The 21,689-nt window shown below is 65.0% G+C and overlaps 1 protein-coding gene across 1 annotated transcript in view; it reads left to right on the top strand.

Annotated features, from left to right (window-relative positions):
* Positions 1 to 21,689, top strand: part of DAB2IP (DAB2 interacting protein) — a 64,725-nt gene that overhangs the window by 35,480 nt on the left and 7,556 nt on the right. The window contains 12 exon segments of the mRNA XM_012721228.1: positions 7,345 to 7,498; positions 8,811 to 8,909; positions 9,719 to 10,273; positions 12,723 to 12,867; positions 12,950 to 13,094; positions 15,128 to 15,364; positions 16,722 to 16,923; positions 18,416 to 18,594; positions 20,425 to 20,590; positions 20,592 to 20,724; positions 21,241 to 21,375; positions 21,429 to 21,526. Coding sequence (XP_012576682.1) covers positions 7,345 to 7,498; positions 8,811 to 8,909; positions 9,719 to 10,273; positions 12,723 to 12,867; positions 12,950 to 13,094; positions 15,128 to 15,364; positions 16,722 to 16,923; positions 18,416 to 18,594; positions 20,425 to 20,590; positions 20,592 to 20,724; positions 21,241 to 21,375; positions 21,429 to 21,526 — 2,248 coding nt within the window.

Raw genomic sequence — 21,689 nt, 5'->3', positions numbered from 1 at the left:
TAACATGTTTTCTCTGAGTATCTGGGAAGCAGAGCTCTTGTGCCCCGGGGAAGATTGGGGAGCTGTTCCCCAAGACCCCCAGGATCAGCATTGGCACACTGAGGGTGCTCAAGGACTTCATCACGGGGTGTGGGGCTTGTTAGCACAGTGACCCTCCAGCCAGCTCTACCAGGAGGTGACAGCAGCCCATTCAGGGTGCAGGAGAAGCCAATTTGAAGTCTGTTCTCTTGACCCAGTGCCCTTCCTCTTGACTTTGCCTCCTCTACCTGAGGTCATGAAGCCGCTGTCTCCCTGCCGCCGGTGGCTGGAATCGAAGAGACCCTGGCCCTGTGGATGGATAGGCACCGGGGCTGGGACCTGTGGCCGGCATTTGTTCCCAGGTGTGTCCATCTCGCTGTAAATGGGAACTCAGAGGTGCTGCTTCTCTGGCTTCCACTCTTGAGCCTGCTCTCTTCAGTAGGAGGAGTGGCTGAGTTCTCTGGAGTCGATTGGCAGAGAGGCTTTTTTTTTTTAAAAAGATTTATTTATTTGTGCATACAGAACTAGGGTGCAGGCCAGAGGCGCAGGGGCAGTGAGAGGCTTCACCAGAGACAGAGTGGGGAGCAGAACAGGCAGATCAACAAAGTACAGTGCTGAGGGGAGCAGTGGGCGGGTCAGGAGAGGTCTGCCACACCATGTGGTCACCTCCGGGGCAGGCGGGAATTGAACTCGTCCTGGAGAGGCTTTAGCTTCTTAGTGCTGTGCCACCAGGGAGGGCCTGGCAGAGAGGCGTTTTGAGGCCCACATGCACTGGGGCCAGGAGAGAGGCAGCTTGGAAGTGTCGCGGGCCCACACGAAACTAGGAACTTCCTGAGGGCTGTGGGGCCAAAGGAGCAGAGTACCCAGGGAGGCAGAGCTGGGGCTGAGTGCAGAGGTCATTGCGGTCGGGGTACCCCCAGAGCATCAGAGGTGGTGGTGGTATCCCTATTCTTACAGGTTGGGAAACTGAGGCATACAGGTTATTTCGGCCAAAGTCGCAGAGCTTTCTGTGTACTGTGCGTGTGCTTGTTTGGAAGGCCTTGTCGCATTCAGCCAGTCAGCAGCCAGTATGGCGCAGGAGCCAGGGCTGTGTTGACAAGTGTCTGGCCCTTGGTTGAGGGGCGGAACCCGGTTCCCAGGAGTAGGGGGAGGACAGTCTCCATGGACTGTCATGGTTGCCGGGTCTTGGGCAGAGAAGTGAAAGGAGAGAAGACATTGCCTCTGCTCCGGCCCTCACATTCTGTGGAGGGGCTGGTTAAGCCTAGGAGGACTTTCTGGAGGTAGAGGACTAGAAGGCTTGAGAAACCAGAAGGGAAATATCTCTGTTGGGAGTTGAGGCCCTAGTTTTCAGCTCCTTTTCTTACTTGGCTATTCTCCCACACTTGGATCATGAGTTTCCAGGGCCTGAGGCAGCTGCTAGAGGTATTTATGGTCTAAGGGGGGTGTTGGGAGAAGAGAACCAATCAGAAACCGGTCCCACACTCAGCGATCCAGCCTCTGGGACCAGGGGGATGCCTGGCTGGGCTCCCATATATGAGGAGGAGTCTGGCACAAACCGAGCTCCTAGGGAGGGAACAACCTGGCCTTGACCCATTCTTGAGAGTTGTCCAAGTTGGGAAGGGCCTTGGCAGAGGGACCTCATGGTGCATCTGGGTGCTGAGATTGAGTGTCAGTGAGGCTGGAATGACGGAGGGGACCTTGGCTGGATGGTGTCACCTTCTCTAATCCCTGCGCGGCACCCAGGTGGTTTCTCCTGGGCAGCAGGGCATGGCCTGGGAATGTCTCACACAGAAGCAGAGGGGCGCGTGGCCCTCACCTCACTTTCAGTTTGCCCAAATCTCATCCTATTCCACGGGTGTTCCTTAGATTCTCTTCTTTTAAAATTCAGGGCACTTCACTGTTCTACTGAGGTTTATGAATGTTTAAAAACTGCTTTGCGGTCCCCAAAGTAATTTGACAAGTCTGACAGCTATTGATTAAAAACCCGAAATTATTCAGGCTGCAGGATGACTTGGGGGATTAGATGGAAAGTTTTTTTGTTTCTTCTCTCTGATGCCCCCTGCCACCTACCCCTCCTCCTAAAAAAAAAAGGAGAGAAAGCAAGAAAGAAATGAGGCCTGGGTAGGCAGATGTGTTCCTGAAAGGGTTTTTGGAGAACTTGTTGGGCCATGGAGACGGTGTGTCTGGGCTCTGAGTGCCCCTGTGCGGGCCCGGAGCCAGCGCCTCTCGCCCGGCTCCCTATTCTCACGTGCTGGCGGCTGTGCACCCCCACTCTGACCCAGTACCGCGGTGCTGGGGTCGGGACAGGTGTGGTGCCTGGCTTGTGGCCCCGAAGTTTGCGGGACACAACCCTGTTGGGGATGTACAGTGTCTTTGAAGTAACTTGGCAAGTGAGCAGACGGCAGCGAGCGGAACTTGCTCAGGGCCCCAGCAAGTCTGGGTCCGTGGAAAGGAGAGTGTCCCCAAGGCCACAGGCAGGCTAAGGGTGGCCCATGCCTCCCTGGCCAGGTGGTGGTCCGGCAGGAGGTGGGTAGCAGGAGACTCCCTCAGGGGACCCCAACTTTCACCTCTTGACCATGTGAGTGGGCCACGCTGCTCGCGTCTCCACACCTCAGTGGCCTCTAACCCTTTGGGTTACCTGGGGCAGGTGTGGGAGCTGGCACAGCAGACCTGTCGGGAGCCCCACACGCCTTCCCATGGGGCGACGCTGGCTTTCGTGCAGGGCTGTTGGCAGAAGGCTGCACACTGGCGCGCTTGCCTCGGAGAGCGTGCCTCGGAAGCCCCTTGGAAAGTAGGCGCTTCGTGAGCAGCTGGTCGGCCGCCGCAGGCTCGATCAGCGGCCAGCACGTGTTCGGACCCGGGACCGGGTGGCCAGGCCTTGGTTGTGCTGTAGCCACAGCACCTGAGAAGCCTGTCTTGGTTGCCAGGGTGAGACCCTCCTCTGCCAGCTTAGCGCTGCCTGTCGGGGAAGGGAGGGTAGGAGGCCCCTCCCGGCCCAGGGCTCAGTGCACGTGGGGCCGGGGCCACACTGGTTCTGGTGACCGCTGGGATCTGCCTGCCCCTTCCCTGGCCGACAGGCCCAGGCTGCCAGGCCCTGTCATTGCTGGAAGCCTTCCCAGGCAGGACAGACAACCTCCCTGCCTTTTGAGGACAGACTCTGTCTCCCCAGGGCCCTGGGGCCACTGGCAGCTGTTCTCCTCCCTTCCCCTGGGGCCCCAGCTGGGCCCAGCTTGAGCCGTGGTTCCCAGGGTAGTAGGGCCAGACAGGGCCCCGGGGGAGAGGGCTCTGCTGGATGTTCCAGGCAGGGGACTGCCCTGTTTGCATCCTGCAGCTCCATTCCCAGGGGGTCAGCTCCTGCCCCCGCCCACCCGACTGCACGCAAGCACCCTCAGAGCGTTCTATCCAGCGCTCTGGGCCTACCTGGTGGTGACAGGCATGGTGGCGTGTCTGACCTGAGTCCAGAGCCTGCCGCCACCTCTGGGAAGAGCCTCTTCGGATCACTCCCCTTCCTGGTGACTTGGCAGTGGCAGGCGTCGGGGGAGCATGTGAGTGGGAGACTGAGACTGTGTGGGAGTCACAGGCAGAGAGCCCGCCCAGTCCCTCAGCAGTGCCTGCTGCCCGTCCTCCAGGCCCACCTCGCTTGCCTTCACCTTAGGAAACAGGACCTCTTCTTACAGCTTCCCAGTGCATTTGAGTTGATTTTGTCTGCCCTGTTTGCAGAGGCAAGGAGCGTGTAAGGAGCCTGAAATGCACAGTGGGCTGCCTCGTCACCCCCTCTCGGGGCATCACCTCCCTGGCCTGTCAGCCTGGACAGCAGTGGTCATCCTCCGGCGCTGGTCACAGCTGTTCCTCAGTGGTGTCTGGCCACGAGGACTGAGCAGAGCGGCAGGGCCTTCACAGAGCTGCCCCCGGGCATCTCCTGGCAGTATCACTGCGGCCTAGGGAGTGGCCGGCCTTAAAGGCGCTCTGGGTTGTGTGTTCAGAGGAAGAGTCCGGCTGCGCCCACCACCATGCCCCTGGATGCTGCCCTTCTGCTTGTTCACTGCTCTGGGGTTCACTCTGCAGCCTGCCTGCCTGCACTGCGGGGCCTGTGCCCCAACATTTCCCTAGCGCTGCTGGCCTGCCCTCTGCAGCGTGTCTGAAGGGCTCCCAGCTCCTGCCAGCACTTTCAGAGACATGGCGCTGCCGCTAAACCCGGCCCGGCCTGTCCACCTGGGGGCACGTATATCGCACGGGGCTTGCGCCCCCTGGGGCCAGGCAGGGCAACTCCTGCTGTCGCTTTGAGATGTTGAATGTGAATCTGAGCCTCTTATTTTCTAGACTCTACAGCCCCTTGCTCAACTTACCCCACTCGTAGCTGGGAATGTCCCTCGCCATGCCAAGTAGGGCTTTTCAATTATTGCAAATTTTGCTTTGAGGTCCCCCTCCCCCCCATCCCCCCGGCCAAAAATACTGTGGGATTTGCTGAACTTCTGTGTCACTACCCTTTTTAGAGGAAAAAAAGATGGAGTTGAAGAACAACCCGTGGGTGCTAGAAGGCCATCAGGCAGGCCGTGGCCCGGAGCCCCAAGTGGGCCCCGGGCAGGGGCTGCCCGCCCCAGCCAGCCCGTGCCTCTGCCTTCCCCCCCTGGGAGGAGTGGCGTGGCGCAGGGCGAGCAGGTCAGCTGGCCCTGGGCCCTCCCGGTTCTGCCACGTGCAGGGTGATGGCGGGGCCCAGCTGCCCAGTGGAGTTGTCTTGGACTCTGCCGTAGGACCACTCGCTACCCTAGTGGACCACTCGCTGCCTCTGTGAGCTTAGACAAGTCACGTGGCCTCTGAGGCGTGGTCTCTCAGCCCAGGAGGGGTGGGCAGGGGCGGGGGCTGTCAGAGGGTCAGTTGAGACGGGGAAGTGGAGCCCAGCATGCATGGGGAGCCTCACAGTCTGGGCGTACCTGTGGTCTCCGGAGAGACCAGGGACGGTGGCGAGGAGGCGGCCTTCAGGCTGGGCTGAGAAAAGCAGGATTTTGTCGGGCTGAGAAGTGTGGGTTCAGGAAAATGACTGGTCAGGGACCAGCGAGGAGGAGAAGAGCCCAGCCTCTTGCCAGGAGTGGTGAGCGGTAGAGGGGGGCGCTCCGCGGGCTCGGACAGGGGTGCTCCAGAGACTCGGGTGCCGGCTGGTGGAGAGGCTGTGCCGCCCCCTGCCCAGCCCGGCGGCGCGTCGTGGCTGTCTTTCAGCGCCCTTCCCCTTTTCAGATAGGAGTGGGCGTCAGGGAGTCCGGTTAGAGGCCCCGTAGGAGGGTGGGACCTCTGCGTAGCTCTCGGAGCCTCCTGTTAGGCCAGGCAGAGTGGTCGGCATCTCCCCCACTCCCGCACCTGATGAGGGTTAAGTGAAGTGATGTGCGTGCTGCTTCCCGGACACAGCCTGGGGTAGGCCTGGCGCTCCAGCGCCCTGCCTGCACACGGCCGGGAGGACAGAGCCGTCTTCCTGACGGACTGGGGCACCTCCAGGTCTCCCCGGACCCTGCCTGCCCACATTCCTCTTCCTCCGGTGAGCTGCCTCCCACCCCACCCCCTCCACCCCTGTGCGCCTTGGAGAAGGCCAGGGAGTGAGGAGGGCCCGGGCTGCCCAGCTGCAGCCAGGATGCCTACCCAGCCCTCTGCCCAGCCAGGAACCTTCCCGGTGCAGTGCGGGCCAGCCAGGGCTTGTTTTGGGCAGGTGGTGGGGAGAGAAGAGGACAGGCGGGCTCTGTGGCCACAGGCTCGAGCCTCTGGCCACTCTGGGCCTTGCCTGGGCCTGGGCCCGCTGGGCTCCTGGGCTACAAGAGCGGGGCCCTTGGACCTGCCTGGAAGACCCCAAGGATGAACTCTGGCTGCCTCCCTTTCCTCTCCCCACGCCCCAGGCAGGAGGAGGCCACACACAGGACTCCTCCCTCTGCACTTCCTGGGCCCCTACTCCACCCGCTCCCAGCATCCTTACCTGGCGAGGTTTCCAGACTGGCCAGAGAGCCGCCTGATCCCAGCAGGAGGCAGGGCGTCTCCCGCACTGAGGTAGGAAACCGCAGGCTGGGAGGGAGGCCTGCAGGCCTCCGTGAACCGGGCGCCCCGATGCCGTCTCTGCCAAGGGACTCAGCCGCCCACCCTGGTCAGTGCTGAGGGGAAGAGGTGGGCCCTCGCAGCAGGGCCTCTCGGGCCGCGGCCTGTGGGCTCCAGAGCAGTGGCTGCGCGCACATGTGTGGAGAGGGCTGAGGCGCGGCAGGCTCCGGCCTCCCTGGGAGGCTCCCTCATGAGCCCGAAGAGGTTGGGCGATTCAGCCCACCTTACCGATGCCTCCCGGTCTGGCCACCCCCGTCTGACTTTGAGAAGCCCTGCCTGAGGGCACAGATTTAGCCCCAGTGATCTGAACCCTACCACACGCCAGCTTTGCGGGGTCGTGGGGTCGACCCCCTTGGGCTGGGATCCCAGTCCCAGCTCTGACTCCACACATGGGACGCCCCAGGAGGACTCGGATGCACAGGGCTGTTGCCATGGAGATGTGGAGCTAGGGCGTGGTGGGCGGTGGCCAGCAGCCTTGAGGCCCTCTGGCAGTACCTCTCAGTCTCATCTCTGGCATCTTGAGTGCCCTCGCCCAGGGGTTCTTGGCCAAGGCTGTGTGGCCTGGGGGGGACGTGGTGGGTGGTGACCTGCCTGTGAGCCCCTCAGGCTCAGCCCCAACCCCTCTGACCCGAGGCCGGTTTTTGTTTGGTGAGAGTGACGGACCTGGCTTTGGGCCACTGGAGGCCAGGAGCTCAGCGACGCCTGCGGGGAGCTCAGAGGTGAGGGTGAGGTCTGGCCAGTTGGGCCCGGGGGGCTTCAGCAGGCTGGCTGGTCCTGCGCCCAGCCCAGCGGTGGGAGGAGCCCCGGGGTGTGCTGTGTGTCTGATGGGGGCAGGGAGAGCCTCTCCCCGAACGGGTGCTGGTGCCGTCTGCTGTGCTGGGAGCCCGGCCACACGGCAGGAGCAGCAGCTCCATTCGGCCAGGCCGCGAGGCCCCAGAGTGTCAACTGCCGCTGCGCCTTGTACCTGTCAGACCCGCCAGCCCCAACTGGGGCTCCTGGGCCCTCCACGCCGCCGTGCTGGGTGTTGCGTAGACTTCTGCTCCCTTCCACGCGGAGCCTCGAGGTCTTCACCGGTGACACGGCACAGCACAGGGCCCCGAGTCTACCCGGAGACGGGGGGCCAGTGGGATTTGTTGGAGTGGGGTGATTGCTCCAGCCGGGGTCTGAGCAGACTCCGGGGTCGGGGGCGGGAAAGGGCCGGGCAGGGGGAGGGCGGTGGCAGGCCCGGCCTGACCTGCCCGCTGCCCGCTCCAGGTCCCATCTGATGCCAAGGCTGAAGGAGTCTCGCTCTCACGAGTCCCTGCTCAGCCCCAGCAGCGCGGTGGAGGCGCTGGACCTCAGCATGGAGGAAGAGGTGGTTATCAAGCCCGTGCACAGCAGCATCCTAGGCCAGGACTACTGCTTCGAGGTGGGTCCTGTCCCCTCTGGAGAGCCGAGTCTCCTCCTGACCCCGTCCCACATGCTCAGTGGCCTCGCCGGAGACCAAGGCCAGAATCCACTTGCAGCTTGCAGCTCCTACAATGGGTAGGGCAGGCGGGAGGCCCTGTGAGTGGAAGCCTGTGGGACAGAGCCCCGCCTTAGCCCGCTCACCCGCCGTTAGCAGGCCCTCAGGTACATTGGACAGTGTGGCCCCGTTTTCTGGGCCTGTCTCCCCCCTGTAGAGTGGGAACTGGAAGCTTCCCAGCCTGAGCATCTCATGACATGAGGTTTGAGAGCAGAGAGCCCGGGAGTCACCTGAGCACACTCACTGCTCAGAGAAGGCCAGAGGATGGCAGAGGTCACACTGAGCCTGAGACTGAGCTAGGCCATGGCAGGGATGTTGCAGGTGTTCTTGGGAACCTAATTGCTTCTCTGATTATTCATATTCTCTTCCTACCTGTTTCTGGGGAGCTTCCTACCCCGCACTCCCACCCCCAACAGTCTTGCATAATTCGGGGAACTCTGGTTAGGAGGCTGAGCCTGGCAATACACATCATCCATGGGAGGGGGCATTAGTGCGGCCCCTGGTACCCGAGCCCAGAGGAGTGAGTAGTGCTGGCATCTGCCCTGGTACATCCTGGTTCAAAAGCCCTGGTCTAGCTGGACTCCGCTGGGCCCCACTTCCTTGCCTGGGTCTCTGTGTGGCGACTTGTCCGCAGCGGGGTTGCCGAGGCCCAGTCAGGCCCTGGGATGCTGGGTGAGATGTCTGGATTCCCCCCTAGGGCCAGCGCTGGGGCAGAGTGGGAGTAGCATGGGCCAGCTCCCTTCCCTGGCGGGTCCTGGCATGTGCCCCAGTCACCCGCGTAGGGGCAGGGGCAGGGCTCCAGGCACTTGGACCCCAGGGCCCAGCCCCCTCAGGCAGCCCAATTCTTGGTGTCTGCAGTCTGGACCCCAAAATATTAGCGTTCTGTGACTGTCACTGTTCTTTGCAAAAAAAGAGAACCATCTACAGAGGTCAGGTAGCCCTGAGGCCACCCCGTGTCACCGCTGGGCAGGGACCCCTGCTGTCATCTCCTGCCGCAGAGAGGGCGAGGTCGGGGTGAGAGAGCGCCCAGGGGCAGGGGCAGGAGTCGGGGCCGGACCCCCACTTGCCACCCCTGTCACTGGTGCTGCATGCTGCCGCAGACTGGGGCGCACGGGCGCTGTGTGCCTTGTGCCTCCTCCTGGGCTGTGGAGCCCAGTGCATCAAGCCAGGCGCAGCCCCATGCCCTCCCGTGACCCAGTCCCGCCCCTCCCACCAGGTGACTACTTCTTCGGGAAGTAAGTGCTTCTCCTGCCGGTCAGCAGCCGAGCGGGACAAGTGGATGGAGAACCTGCGGCGAGCCGTGCACCCCAACAAGGTAGGCCTTGAACCCGCTTGCCAAAGCAAGGGGAGGCGGTTTACCCAGAGCAGGTGGGCTCCAGCCTGAGGGGGCAGAGAGGGGCCCCTGCTGTGAGACGGGATCTGTAGGGACGCAGGGCCCCAGGGGGCGGCCCTGTTGGCTCAGGAGGAGTCCTGCGGCCAGGCTGACTGCCCTGGAAGCCACACCTCTGTGGCTGCCGGGACTGAGTGTGGGCTGCTGGGGCCTTTAGTCCTGGGTCCTCCCGCCTGGAAGTGTTGTCCCTCCCCCCCCGGGGGCCATCCGATTCCAGCTTAGACATCTATCCCCTCCTCCAGGTGAGCACCCCGAGCCAGGCGGGTGCCTCCGACTTCCCAGTGCCCCAAGCTTTCCCCTCCAGGTTCATGGGACCCCGCCTCTAATGACTTCTGTGTCTGCCCCCAGGTCTGGGTGAGTCCTGGTCAAGGGGAAGTCACAGAGGAAAGCGTCCTCAGCAGCCTCTTGGTGACTTAGCCCAGTAAACAATATAAGAGCTAATAAAGTTTTTATTTTATAAATAAAACGAGGCACTGTGGCTGCCATGTGCCACGTGTCACGCTAACCTCTTACTTGATCTGGGTTTTACTCCCGTAATGCGGAAAAGGGGCTGGAGGTTCTGAAAAGTCACTGACCGCAGTCAGGGAGCTGGCACGAGGCAGAGCAGGGGTCCAGCCCGAGCCACCCGCCCCTCCCCCCCCCCCCCTCCGTCCTGGCCCTTCCCAGCCCCGAGGGTGCCCCTGCCTGGGCCTGGGCCCTGGCGCCCCCCTCACCCGGCCCTCGTGCACACGCAGGACAACAGCCGGCGGGTGGAGCACATCCTGAAGCTGTGGGTGATCGAGGCCAAGGACCTGCCAGCCAAGAAGAAGTACCTGTGCGAGCTGTGCCTGGACGACGTGCTGTACGCCCGCACCACGGGCAAGCTCAAGACGGACAACGTCTTCTGGGGCGAGCACTTTGAGTTCCACAACCTGCCGCCCCTGCGCACCGTCACCGTGCACCTGTACCGCGAGACCGACAAGAAGAAGAAGAAGGAGCGCAACAGTTACCTGGGCCTGGTGAGCCTGCCTGCCGCCTCGGTGGCCGGGCGGCAGTTCGTGGAGAAGTGGTACCCGGTGGTGACGCCCAACCCCAAGGGCGGCAAGGGCCCCGGGCCCATGATCCGCATCAAGGCCCGCTACCAGACCATCACCATCCTGCCCATGGAGATGTACAAGGAGTTCGCCGAGCACATCACCAACCACTACCTGGGGCTCTGCGCCGCCCTGGAGCCCATCCTCAGCGCCAAGACCAAGGAGGAGATGGCGTCGGCCCTGGTGCACATCCTGCAGAGCACGGGCAAGGTGAAGGTGCGTGTGCCGGGCCCTCGGGCAGGCCTGGTAACCGCGCGGCCCCAGGCCCTGGCGTTCCGCCCGGGGGCGCCGCTCGCAGCCAGGTGGGCTCCAGGCCTGCTCTGGTGGGGGCTGGGCGCTGGGCGCGGAGCCTGTGGGCGGATTCTTGTCTTCGGTGACCTGGGTTTCGGGGCCTCCCCACCGCCCCCGAGGGCTGGCCCCTGGGTGGCGACCCCAGCACACACATCCCCGTAAGAGTTTGGCTGGCACCCCCATAGGTGGCCATCAGGGTCCGGCACCCCCGAACCGCTGGACGCACGTTCCCACGCGTGCCGGAGCTGATGCACTCTTCTGCCGTCACAGCCCCCCCGGGCCAGCGCCCAGGGCAGGCGCCGCCTCGACCCCGCCGCCCTTCGCAAGGCTCCCACGCCTGCTGCCCAGCGCAGGGGAGCGCGCGCCTCTGGGCCTCTGGGCCCCCCCTCTGGAGGCACTGCCCCAGGGGCCCGTCCAGAAGGCCGCATGGGGGGTGTGCCGCGAGGTGGATGTCCCTGCGCCTGCACTGAGCTGAGCCTCTGCCCTCGCCGTGTGGTTGGGGTCAGTGGCCCATGATGGGGCGAGGACCTGCCCTGGTGCAGGTTCTCGGGGATTAGAGACTGGCGCTCGGGGCACCTGTCTCTTGGGGGTTCCTTATCCTCTTAGGTTCCCAGAAGTCCCTGGCCCCCGGCCTGTCGGCACAGCAGTGCGGGCCTCTCGGGTGTGGGCTCCCTGGGGGACGCTGTGTCCCTCCGTGTTGTCAGGCCACCTTGACTGTGGTGTCCTTAACTTCCCCGTCCACAGGGCCGGTAGCCAGGAAGCCCCTGACCCAGAGAGGGAGTTGGTAGCCTTTCTATGCTGCGTCTGCTCTGGTTCCTGGCCCGTGAGCGGGGCTGACCTGACCTCAGTGGGAAGTGACCTTGCTCTTGGGGCTCGGGGCTGAGATGAGAGAAGGGTGCTCTTTATAGAGGGCCCCTGTCCCCGGGCATTAAGGTGGGGAGGGGAAGCGGTAGGTGCAGCAGAGCAGAAAGAAAGGAGCTCCCATGGCTGGAGCCCCTCTGGGCACGGGGCAGGTGGGGCGACCAGGTCAAAGTGCCGTGGCGGAGACCCTGCAGGTGCTGAGGGCAGGCCCCGGTGCAGCTCGACGTCTGCTCCCAGACTGCTCCCCCGGACCGCTGCTTTTCCACATTCCTGGCCTTGGACTCTGTGGCATTTCTCCCTGCTTACCACCCCGCCCCCCCGACTCGTGGTGCCCCAGATGGCTGTGGCCCTGCACAGGTCACTTTCCCATTCTGTGCCACGCGCAGTTCTAGTTTTAGCTGTAAGGGGCCTTGTTCCCTGTCTCAGCGCTAGGCCTGAGTGCCGGCCCTAGGTTTTGACAGGCCCACGGGAGCGAGCAGGGGCTGGGGTGAAGCCGCAGGGCCTCGTGTAACACGCACCTTGGCTTCAGCGCGTTCAGAGAAGGGGCTCGTGGAGGTCGTCTAGGCCTGGAAGGGTCCTCAGGCTGTGTGGTTCCTGGGACTAACTCAGTCTATGTTTCAGGGCTGCGTGGGTCTTCAGGGGGCCCCAAAGTTGTGCACAATGGTGGGAAGGATTTCCAGAGCCTCAGAAGCCCTACTCCCCTGTAGTCACCTGGCCTGTGCCTGGCAGTCCTGTCCTGCAGCCACACCCCACAGCCTTGCCCCCAGTCTCCCCTACCCCTCACCCAGTCTCCGACAAGCTGTGCACCCCCCACACCTCGTGACAAGGTTGACTGTGGGCGCGAGCGAGGAGGCTGGGACTCCCGAGGAAGGGAGTTCTGGCCTCTGGGTGCCATGTTCACGTGGTGCCTGTGCAGTCGGGGGAAGGTGTGGGCTGGGGCTCCCCCAGCATCTGCCTGTGGGGCGCACGGTTGTCCTCCCAGGAAGTCTGGGTTCCCGAGCAGTGAGGGCCCCCCGGGCTCCCTTCCCCTCCAGCAGGCCAGCCCTCCAGGCAGTCGGAGACTGCGGTGCTGGGTTGGGGGGCGGCTGAAGCCTTGCCCTCTCCTCCTCCCCTTGGGCCACGCAGGAGTCTCTGGTGTGGAGTAAGGGCGATGGCAGCCACAGTGCATCTCTTTCTCGGCGCTGTGGCGGTGAGGTCATTCTGCTCAGGTCCCCCAGACAAGGCCCCGTCAGGACCAGACAAGGGCTGGGCCTGGCTGGTCTGCTGCGATGTGGGGCTCGTGGTGCCAGGAGGCGTGCCCAGGCTGCCTCGGCTCTGGGCCCAGCCCGATGCTGCCAACTTGGAGCGCCTCTCCGGGCTGCCTACCTGAGCACCCCGAGGGTAGGCACCAGCAGTTTGGCAGCCACGGCTTCAAGAAGTAGGGGCTTCTGCAGGCTGGGGCGCAGGTCTGGACTCCTTGGGAACCACCTGCTGGGCAGCTCGGGCCCACTCTGCTCGCCTCCTGCCTCCTCAGGACTTCCTGACTGACCTGATGATGTCAGAGGTGGACCGCTGCGGAGACAACGAGCATCTCATCTTCCGGGAGAACACGCTGGCCACCAAGGCCATCGAGGAGTACCTCAAGCTGGTGGGCCAGAAGTACCTTCAGGACGCACTAGGTAGGCCGGGCAGGCCAGTGGGCAGGCAGCCGTGGGTGGGGCCTGGCCGCCGGGCCCTCACGCCCCCGCCCTCCGGACACAGGGGAGTTCATCAAGGCGCTGTATGAGTCAGATGAGAACTGTGAAGTGGACCCGAGCAAGTGTTCGGCCGCTGACCTCCCCGAGCACCAGGGCAACCTCAAGATGTGCTGCGAGCTGGCCTTCTGCAAGATCATCAACTCCTACTGGTCAGTGTGGGCCCCGCACCCCTAGGGGGCCCAGCTAGCCAGGGCCCCCACCCTGTGCCTGGGCCTTTGTCAGGGTGGCCGTGTGCCAGGCGCCGCGCGGGGTCTGTCCACACAGCTGGGAGGGGCGCAGTTCCAGCACCCCGACACGTGACTGAGAGAGAGAACACGCGCTGGGGGCACACCTTATCCTCTGTGTCCAGGGGCCTCTGGGACTGGAACTCACCCTCTGCTTGACCCTGCTGGGTCTCCTGGGCCGCCGCACCCTGTCCAGACCCCTTCTCGGCTCCTGCCTGTAAGGGAGTGTTCCAGAATAGAAGCGGGCACAGGCTGTGCCGCCTTAAGAGTGCCCACAGCAGCCCGCTGCACGTGTTTGCCACGAGTACGGAGGCCGCGGGGCCCAGAGCCCGAGACTGCTCACCTGTCACAGGGTTGGGCGCTCAGGTCAGGAGTTTGTCGGCAGGAGCTCGTGTGGGCCCCTGACACATGCACGCCTCCCCCGGGCGGGGGGAGAGGCGGGGAGCGCTGGACTGGGACTGGAAGAGCGGACAGCTGCCCACTACCCCCAGCCCAGGGGAGAGCAGGGGTGTGTGGCCGAGTTGCTCCCGCTCCCCGGAGCTACGTGGACGGCTGTGGCGTGGGCAGCCTCGTGGCAGGGGTCAGCGACTGTCCCCTTGCCCGGCCCTGAGCGGTGGTGACTTTCCCACTGGAGGGACCCCCCGATGTCTTCCTCAGTCCCGCCCGCCCAGCCTGCGTCCGCCCGTCCCGGCCGTGTCTCCTCACCCCTCTGCCTGCCGCAGACCTTTCTCGGCTGGGCCTTCCCCTCCGCGCACCCTCATCGGCGAGCACGCCTCCCTGCGCCAGGGCCCTCGCCCAGCTCCAGTCTGGCCCCTCCTTCACGCCACCGTGGCCGCCCCAGCGCAGGTGTCACAGCCCGAGCCCGGCAGCGTCCAGTGGAGCCCTGCCGGAGTCCCCGTCCTGCCCGTCCTAGTGCCCTGGGGAGGGCAGACCGCGGGCCCAGAGCCTGGCAGCGGCTTGCCGCTCCTGAAGGACAGCAGAGAGAGGCCTGTTCAGCGAGTGATGCCTGGGGCGGGGAATGGCTGTCGCCAGTGGTGTGGGCACACCCTGGCCAGCCGGAAGATAGGGTGGGTGGTGCCATCCCGCCCTGGCGGGGCCGGGTGCTGCCCCTTTGCCCACTGCTCAGGTGGGCTGGGTGCGGGATGCGGGGAAACGTGTCCGTGGGCAGCGATTTTCCATTTCCCGCCTGGCATTCGTCAGGGGCCCAGAGGCACCTCTGTGTTCTGTGCGAGACCCGGAGAGGTGATCTCAGTGCCCACCTTGCACTGAGCTGCAGGCCTGCACTAGGCACTTCAGGCCTGCCGGTGCGCCCATCAGCTTGCTGGCTGACACCTCTAGGGCCTCGGGGCCTCGGCCCTCAGGCCCTGTGAGCTCGGGTTGGGGTGGGAGGAACAGGAAAGCCCTGGGCGGCTGGCCCGGAAGGGTCTGATTGTGGCAGATCGGGCTGCCTGGGGGACGTGCCCTAACTGGGTGCCCTAACTGGGTGCAGAGTCTGTCGCTGTGTGCAGGTCCTCGCCTCCATTTCCTCCCGCCAGTAAGTGGGGGACGGTGCTCCCACCTGTTGAAGGAAATTTCCATCCTTAGGGTCTTATTAGCCCAGGGGAGGAGGGAGCCTCAGAGCCAGTGATGGAGCCGAGGAGCAGCGGTTGTTGGGCTGAGTTCTGGCTCTCCCCGAGGCCCACATGCCTGCGGTTGGGGGACACGGGTGAAGCACAGGGGGAGCTGGCTCTGCCAGAGACTCTGTTTCGGACCCAGGTGGGCTCCTCTGTGCTGTCTTGCGCCCCGCCTGGAGCCGGCGCTCGGCTCCGCCACACGCCCCGGCCGGTCTCACTCCCAGCGCCCAAGTTGCTCCCCAGCCGTTGTGCTGCAGCTCAGGGCTCCAGGGAGCAGCGCCGGTCCCTGCTCTGCACCTCCGTCCCGGGCCCCTGCCTGACCACTCACCTCCTGTGTCCACACAGCGTCTTCCCGCGAGAGCTTAAAGAGGTGTTCGCCTCCTGGCGGCAGGAGTGCAGCAGCCGCGGGCGCCCGGACATCAGCGAGCGACTCATCAGCGCCTCCCTGTTCCTGCGCTTCCTCTGCCCCGCCATCATGTCGCCCTCGCTCTTCAACCTGCTGCAGGAGTACCCGGATGACCGCACGGCCCGCACCCTCACCCTCATCGCCAAGGTTACCCAGAACCTGGCCAACTTTGCCAAGTGAGTGCCGCCCCCGCCCGGGCCAGTCGAGGCCGGAGGCCACAGGCCTCGCGGTCCTTCCATGTCCGGCATCTCCTCCCGCCTCCCCCCTGCCCCCCGAAAGCAGCTGCCACCTTACTGTGTTTCCTTAATTTTCAAAAGTGAGAAGAGGGGGTACCCCTGCTTTTGGTGGTTAACGTTTCATCATAAGGATGCTCCCGTGTCCTTAACCCTCGTGGGCCTCGTCTTGACACGACTGAGTGACAGGCTCCACTTCCCCGGGCCCGGCCTGTGCTTGGGCACCCAGGCTGCTCTCCTTTACTGGTGTCAACGGGGGTCTTTGCGCAGGGAGGCTGTTTGTATTCTTCTGCTGTGCCCTGGAACTTGTGGGGAGGAGGGGGACTGGGCCCCTTGTTCACCCGGGGAAGCTGGAGCCCATCCAGGGCCATCTCTGGCTCACACCTGGCCCCTCCCAGAGCTCAGCACTTCAGCAAGAGGGAGAAGTAGATTACGTAGCCGAGCGGTGTAGAGCCCCATGCCAGCTCGGGAGGACCCTCGGAGCCTGGCGGGAGATGGGGTGCCTCCTAGCTCGCGTCCAGATGAGAGCCCATGCGCTTGCTCAGGGCGGGGGAGCGGGGGGACCTGTGTGTGGAGGGCCGAGCCCAGAGCACTCGCACGTGGTCAGGGCCCAGGCCAGGAGAAGTGACGCCAAGGCCGCGGAGGACACAGGGTTGCGGCCCACATGGCGGTGGGAGCCAGCCAGGGGCTCTAATTGGGGTGGGGGTGGGCTCCTCTGTTGGGGCAGGTGGGTGGAGGGAGCAGGACTGGCCTGGCCGCCGAGGAGGCCCTAGCTGGGGCTCCCGCTAAGGTGGTGGCAGGACCGGGGCGGGGCTGCAAGGCCGAGGCGTGATCCCGAGCTGTCAGCGGGCCTTAGCGCCCGAGGGCAGAGCCGGCGCCCGGCAGGCTTCTCGGTTGCGTGACGCGTGGCATGGAGGCGGGAAGGACTTGGGTCTGCGTGTGCAGTGGTAGACACGGCCTCAGACCTGCCGGGCTGCGTCGGAGGGCTGGTGCCCGAGGCGTGCACGTCTGAAGCTCAGAGAGCGACCTGGCTGAGGGGCACTGAGACTCCTGTACTCCAGGCTGGGGAGACCTGGAGGAAAGGGGAAGACTGCCACTGGCATGAGGGCCATGGAACGTTCCAGGTCCTGAGAGGCTGAAGGTCCAGAAAAGGGTCTCTGGTTTGGACCCTGAGGAAAGAGGACTCTGAGTGAGACGGTGGGCTGGCTGGGGAGATGGTAGCGTGGGAGTGGCCGGGGTGGGGTGTCAGAGAAGGGCGTATCTGGGCGTCCAAGGTGCCCACCCGCTGCACCTCCGCCAGGTTTGGCAGCAAGGAGGAGTACATGTCGTTCATGAACCAGTTCCTGGAGCACGAGTGGACCAACATGCAGCGTTTCCTGCTGGAGATCTCCAACCCTGAGACCATCTCCAACACCGCGGGCTTCGAGGGCTACATCGACCTGGGCCGCGAGCTCTCCAGCCTGCACTCGCTGCTCTGGGAGGCCGTCAGCCAGCTGGAGCAGGTGCCAGTGCCCAGGGGGCTGCCTGGGGCGGGGGGCGGGCCGGCGGCGCCTCCCGCTCAGAGACCCCACAGAGGTCAGAGGGTTTGCCTGTGTGGGGCCCCTCTGACTCGAGGCTGGGGAACCGGGGCTCCGACTGTGACCCCAGGCTCCGCCTGGAGTGGACGGTCCCGCGTGTGAAGTGCGCGCCCTGCCCAGGAGCCCGTGTTCAGTCAGACATGGCCTCTTTTCTGAGAACATCCGTGCTCTGGGTTTTGAGGCCACTGTGCCACACCGCCACATGTCCCGAGGAACTTACAGACCTTCGGGATGGCCCTTGGCCATCAGTTGCAAAGATGGTTTTCTCTTCCATCGTCGCTGCAGCCTGGAGCACATGCACCCCTGTAGCCGGGGGTTCCTCTGGCCCCCCAGCAGCCCCAGGCTCCACAGTGAGCAGGTTCTTGGCAGTGGGGGCCCAGCCTGCTAGGATCTGCTTCCGGCGTATCTGTCTTTTTCTAGGGTTCCAAGAGGTCATCTTTCAAAAGTGTTGAAACAGGGCTGGCCAGCCTTGCTGGCTCTGTCCTGCGGCCTTGAGATGGCCACTGGGCACTTTGGTGTGTGCCTTTCCGCACACGCTCTGCGCCTGGCCAAGGCACAGCCAGGCACAGCAGTCCTTTCCCACATGTGCGTGAGGCGGCGTGTTTCCCTGTCGTGGGCTTGCCAAGGTCCACGCCCGCGGTCTGGCTGCCGGCTGAGCGCGGCCTTGGGTTACCCGCTGCAGACAGCCTCTTGCCTCCGTTTCTGCTTGTTTGTGCCCACTGCTCTTGGCAGCAAGAGACACACGCAGGGAGGTGGAGTGAGGTCCGGGGCCCTCTCCCCCGGGGCTGTCAACCGGCTGCCACCTGCCCCAGCCGCGTCTCCGCACAGCCGGGCACAGGCGTGGCACCCCACTGCCCAAGCAGCGGTGCTGCAGCGCAGTTCGCTGCCGGCCTCTCAAGTTTCGCCTTTTATTTTTGCACGGTCCTGTGCAGACGCCGGTGCATACACAGGCGAAGGCAGAGTCTCTTCCCCCAGCTCAGCACCCCCAAATCTAAGCCACAGAGGTGCGGTTCATCCGGGCCCGGGCACTGCCCTCTGCTGGCCTGCCCATGTGTTGTTTGTTGGACAGGCTCGGGAGCTCAGGTGTGGAGGTGGGGCAGGTGCTTTGGGAGAGGAGGTGTCGGCGTGGGAGTTCCGCACTCCCACGTGAGCGTTCCTGCGGGGGCCTGAGGACACGCTCTGAGGCGCTCAGCACCCTCCCTTCGGACCTCCGCCGGTCCCAGGAACAGCTGTGGCGCCAGTGGAGTGTAGTCCGCAGGCCCCCCTGACCCCCAGACTTGACGGGCTTGGCCGGCAGGGGAGGTGGGGGTCACAGGTCCGCAGGCCCTGGGCCGCTTTGAGCCACGGTGGCCGCCGCGCTCTTGGCCTCCCAGCCGGCCCCGTCGGGTCATGCCTGCCTCTTGCTGTGCCTTTGTAGAGCATTATATCCAAACTGGGGCCCCTGCCTCGGATCCTAAGAGACGTCCACACGGCGCTGAGCACCCCGGGCAGCGGGCCGCTCGCCGGGACCAACGACCTGGCTTCCCCGCCCGGCTCTGGCAGCAGCAGCATCTCTGCAGGCCTGCAGAAGATGGTCATCGACAGCGACCTCTCTGGGTGAGCGCTGCTGGGTGTGTAGGGGCGGTGGGGTGCCCGTCTGTGGCAGCAGGGGAGGCGGCATCAGCCAGTGTCAGTAACACAGGCGGGGCGAGACTGGATTTATCTTGCGCAGGTGCTCAGCTCAGGTGGATGAGCCTCCGCAGGTAGGGAGGGTGGAACAGGCACTCCAGGAGGAGGGCTGGAGGCACAGGCCCGAGGGAGGCAGCCTGTTCGTGAACAGCTGCTGAGCCCAGACACTCCTGGGTTTCCTGGTGCTTCTCCAGCTCCACTGGAGTGTGCTTGAGATCCCTGTTCCGGTGTTTCCCGGGCCTGAGTCACAGTCTCCAGGATGGCGCTCGGGTGCGTGATTTCAGTGGGAGCGGGCGTGGCTCAGCCAGGCTTTGGCGCCGGGAACCCTGAGCTGAAGACTGGCCACGCTCCGAGGCCTTCGTCCGGGGCCCCGCGGCTGGAAATACACAGGCAGGCAGGGTGTGCGCGGAGCGCCGGGTCTAAATGTGACTCTAAGGAGGCTGGCGTTCGTGTGGAGCCAGCCCCACTCCTGCCTCACCCCGGCCTCTGGGGCCAGCTTTTGAGGCTGGAGCAGCAGAGTGGGGCTGACCTCCTCCTGGGGCAACAGCAGTGGCAGGCCTTAAAGCTTAAGCGCTCAGGTGTTGGGGGTGCCAGGGACAGCAGGCCCAGAGGAGGCCGGAGATCGAGGCTCGGTGCCACTCCTGGGTTCCTCTCAGCCTGGGGACACACGGAGGCCGGGGTGTGGGCAGGACATGAGACCTGAGGATGCTGTGGACACAGCCGAGCCCCCTGGCCAGTCTGGGGTCCTCCCAGCTACCCGTGTTGCCTTGTCCAGCTCTTTCAGTCCCTCAAGAGCCACAGCCCCAGCAGGCACGGCTGCTGCCCATCAAAGCCCATCCTTTGGGGCTCGGTGCTTCCTCTTCCTCTAGCTACCGCTAGCTCCCCAGCCCAACCCATTCGGCTCCCCAGATCCCTGCTGCCTGCAGCCCCCCAGGCTCCTCTGAAGCCTTCGCTCCTGAGCCCACTGGCCCCACCGCAGTCGTGGCTTCCGCCAAGGAGCCGGCTGTGGGCAGGGGCCAGAAGACACGGGAAGACTGCCGAGAGTGGAGGCCGGGGGAGGGCGCAGGCCCCCCCGCCCTGAGTCACGCTGAGGAGCCTCCTCTGACGCCTTGTTTTTGCCAGGAACTCCAGCCCCCGCCTGCCAGTCAGACAAGGGGGCGGCCGCGGGAGGCCGGGCAGGGAGAAGCTCCGCCGAGGCCCCCCTGTAGTCACCAGTCTGATCAGAACGAGAGGGGAGAGGCACAGGGAACGCCATGGCTTTGAAGTCGGGGCTCTCAGTGCAGGACCCTGGGGTTTGGGCTTAGCTAAGGAGAATTTTCCAGAACATCCCTGGCCCTCGCACCCATGGTCCCAAGATGCAGCTGAACGGGGAAAGGGCCCGCGGAGCAGCCCGGCCTGGGACTAGCCGCGGGGGCCCCTAGAGCAGAGGTTCTGTGCGGGAGGGGCGGCCGCCGCCCTCCTCCGGGGTGGCTCCTGCTGGGGTCACAGCCCAGGCGTGGGCTGCTTGTGTCACTGGGCTGCTGGGCCCCAGGACGTGTGCCCCTCCCCGGCCTCCGCGCCTCCCCCCGCCCCCTCTCAGGGCTCGGCCCCAGGCCCGGCAGGTTGGCGGGTGCTCTCGGTTCGGGCCCGCCTCGGCTGCACTCACAGTTCTTCTTTCCCCTTCTTTCCCTGTGTGTGCTTGTCTCCCTGCAGTCTGATAGATTTCACCCGGTTACCGTCTCCAACCCCCGAAAACAAGGACTTGTTTTTTGTCACAAGGTCCTCCGGGGTCCAGCCCTCACCTGCCCGCAGCTCAAGTTACTCGGAAGCCAACGAGCCCGACCTTCAGATGGCCAACGGCGGCAAGAGCCTGTCCATGGTGGACCTGCAAGACGCCCGCGCGCTGGACGGGGAGGCAGGCTCCCCGGCGGGCCCCGACGCCCTGGCCGCCGGCGCCCCGTGCCCGCGCGGCTCGCAGCCCTGGCAGGTCTCCCTCTTCAGCGGCCTCGCCTTCCACTGCGCCGGCGTCCTCATCGACAAGAGCTGGGTGCTCACGGCCGCGCACTGCTCCAACAACAAGTAGGGGCCCCCGGGCGCCGCGGAGGGTGCGGAGGCGGGCCCAGGGGCGAGGCCGGCTGGGCACCTCTGGCCCGCGCGCGGGTCAGTCCCGGAGGACTTCCTGGAGGAGAAGCAGGGTTGGTCTGTGGCCGCCAGGGGGCGGTGTGGCCCTTCTCAGCGGTGCTGGGTGAGTGCAGCACCCAGGCGGGCTCCTCCTCCTGGGGTGCCATTTAGGTTGTAGGTAACAGGCTCGGCAGGGTCTGGTGAGAAAATCTTCACCTCCTGACCCCCCAAAAACAGACGAGGGTGGGTTTGTCCAGGTGCATACGCACCCCATCCCAGCCCTCAATTCCTGCGAAGTTCAGGAATCCAGACACCTACCCCCCACAATTGGGGTCCCCACCTCCCTTGTCCCCCAGCCTCTCCTCCCCCAGGAACCCCCAGCCCCGCCTCTCCCCCCCCCACCCCCACCCCGGGACCCTGTGCTCCCAGGCAGGCTGCACCCCACTCCCGCTTCTCCCCGCTTCTCCCCGGCAGGCCGCTGTGGGCCCGAGTGGGGGACGACCACCTGCTGCTGCTCCAGGGGGAGCAGCTCCGCCGGACCTCGCGGCCCATCCTCCACCCCAAGTACCGCCCGGGCTCGGGGCCCCTGCTGCACAGGCGGACGGACGAGCACGACCTCATGCTGCTGAAGCTGGCCAGGCCTGTGGTGCTGGGGCCTCAAGCCCAGGCCCTGCGCCTGCCCTTCCGCTGTGCTCAGCCCGGAGACCAGTGCCAGGTGGCCGGCTGGGGCAGCACGGCCACCCGGAGAGGCAAGCGCTGGGCCCCTCCTGAAGCCTGTCTTAGGAGAGGCAGGCCAGGGCTGGTCGCAGGTCTGAGGGAGGAGGGGCCGGGGCCTGGACTCCCGGGGCTGAGGGGGAGTCCAGGGGCCTGGACCCAGGTCTGAGGGAGGAGGGGGCCGGGGCCTGGACTCCCGGGGCTGAGGG

Source organism: Condylura cristata, unplaced genomic scaffold, assembly GCF_000260355.1.
Source record: "Condylura cristata isolate star-nosed mole 26May11 unplaced genomic scaffold, ConCri1.0 scaffold00006, whole genome shotgun sequence".
Lineage (NCBI taxonomy): Eukaryota > Metazoa > Chordata > Mammalia > Eulipotyphla > Talpidae > Condylura > Condylura cristata.
Note: the sequence above shows the minus strand (reverse complement) of the source record. Positions and strands in the feature narration are given on the sequence as shown.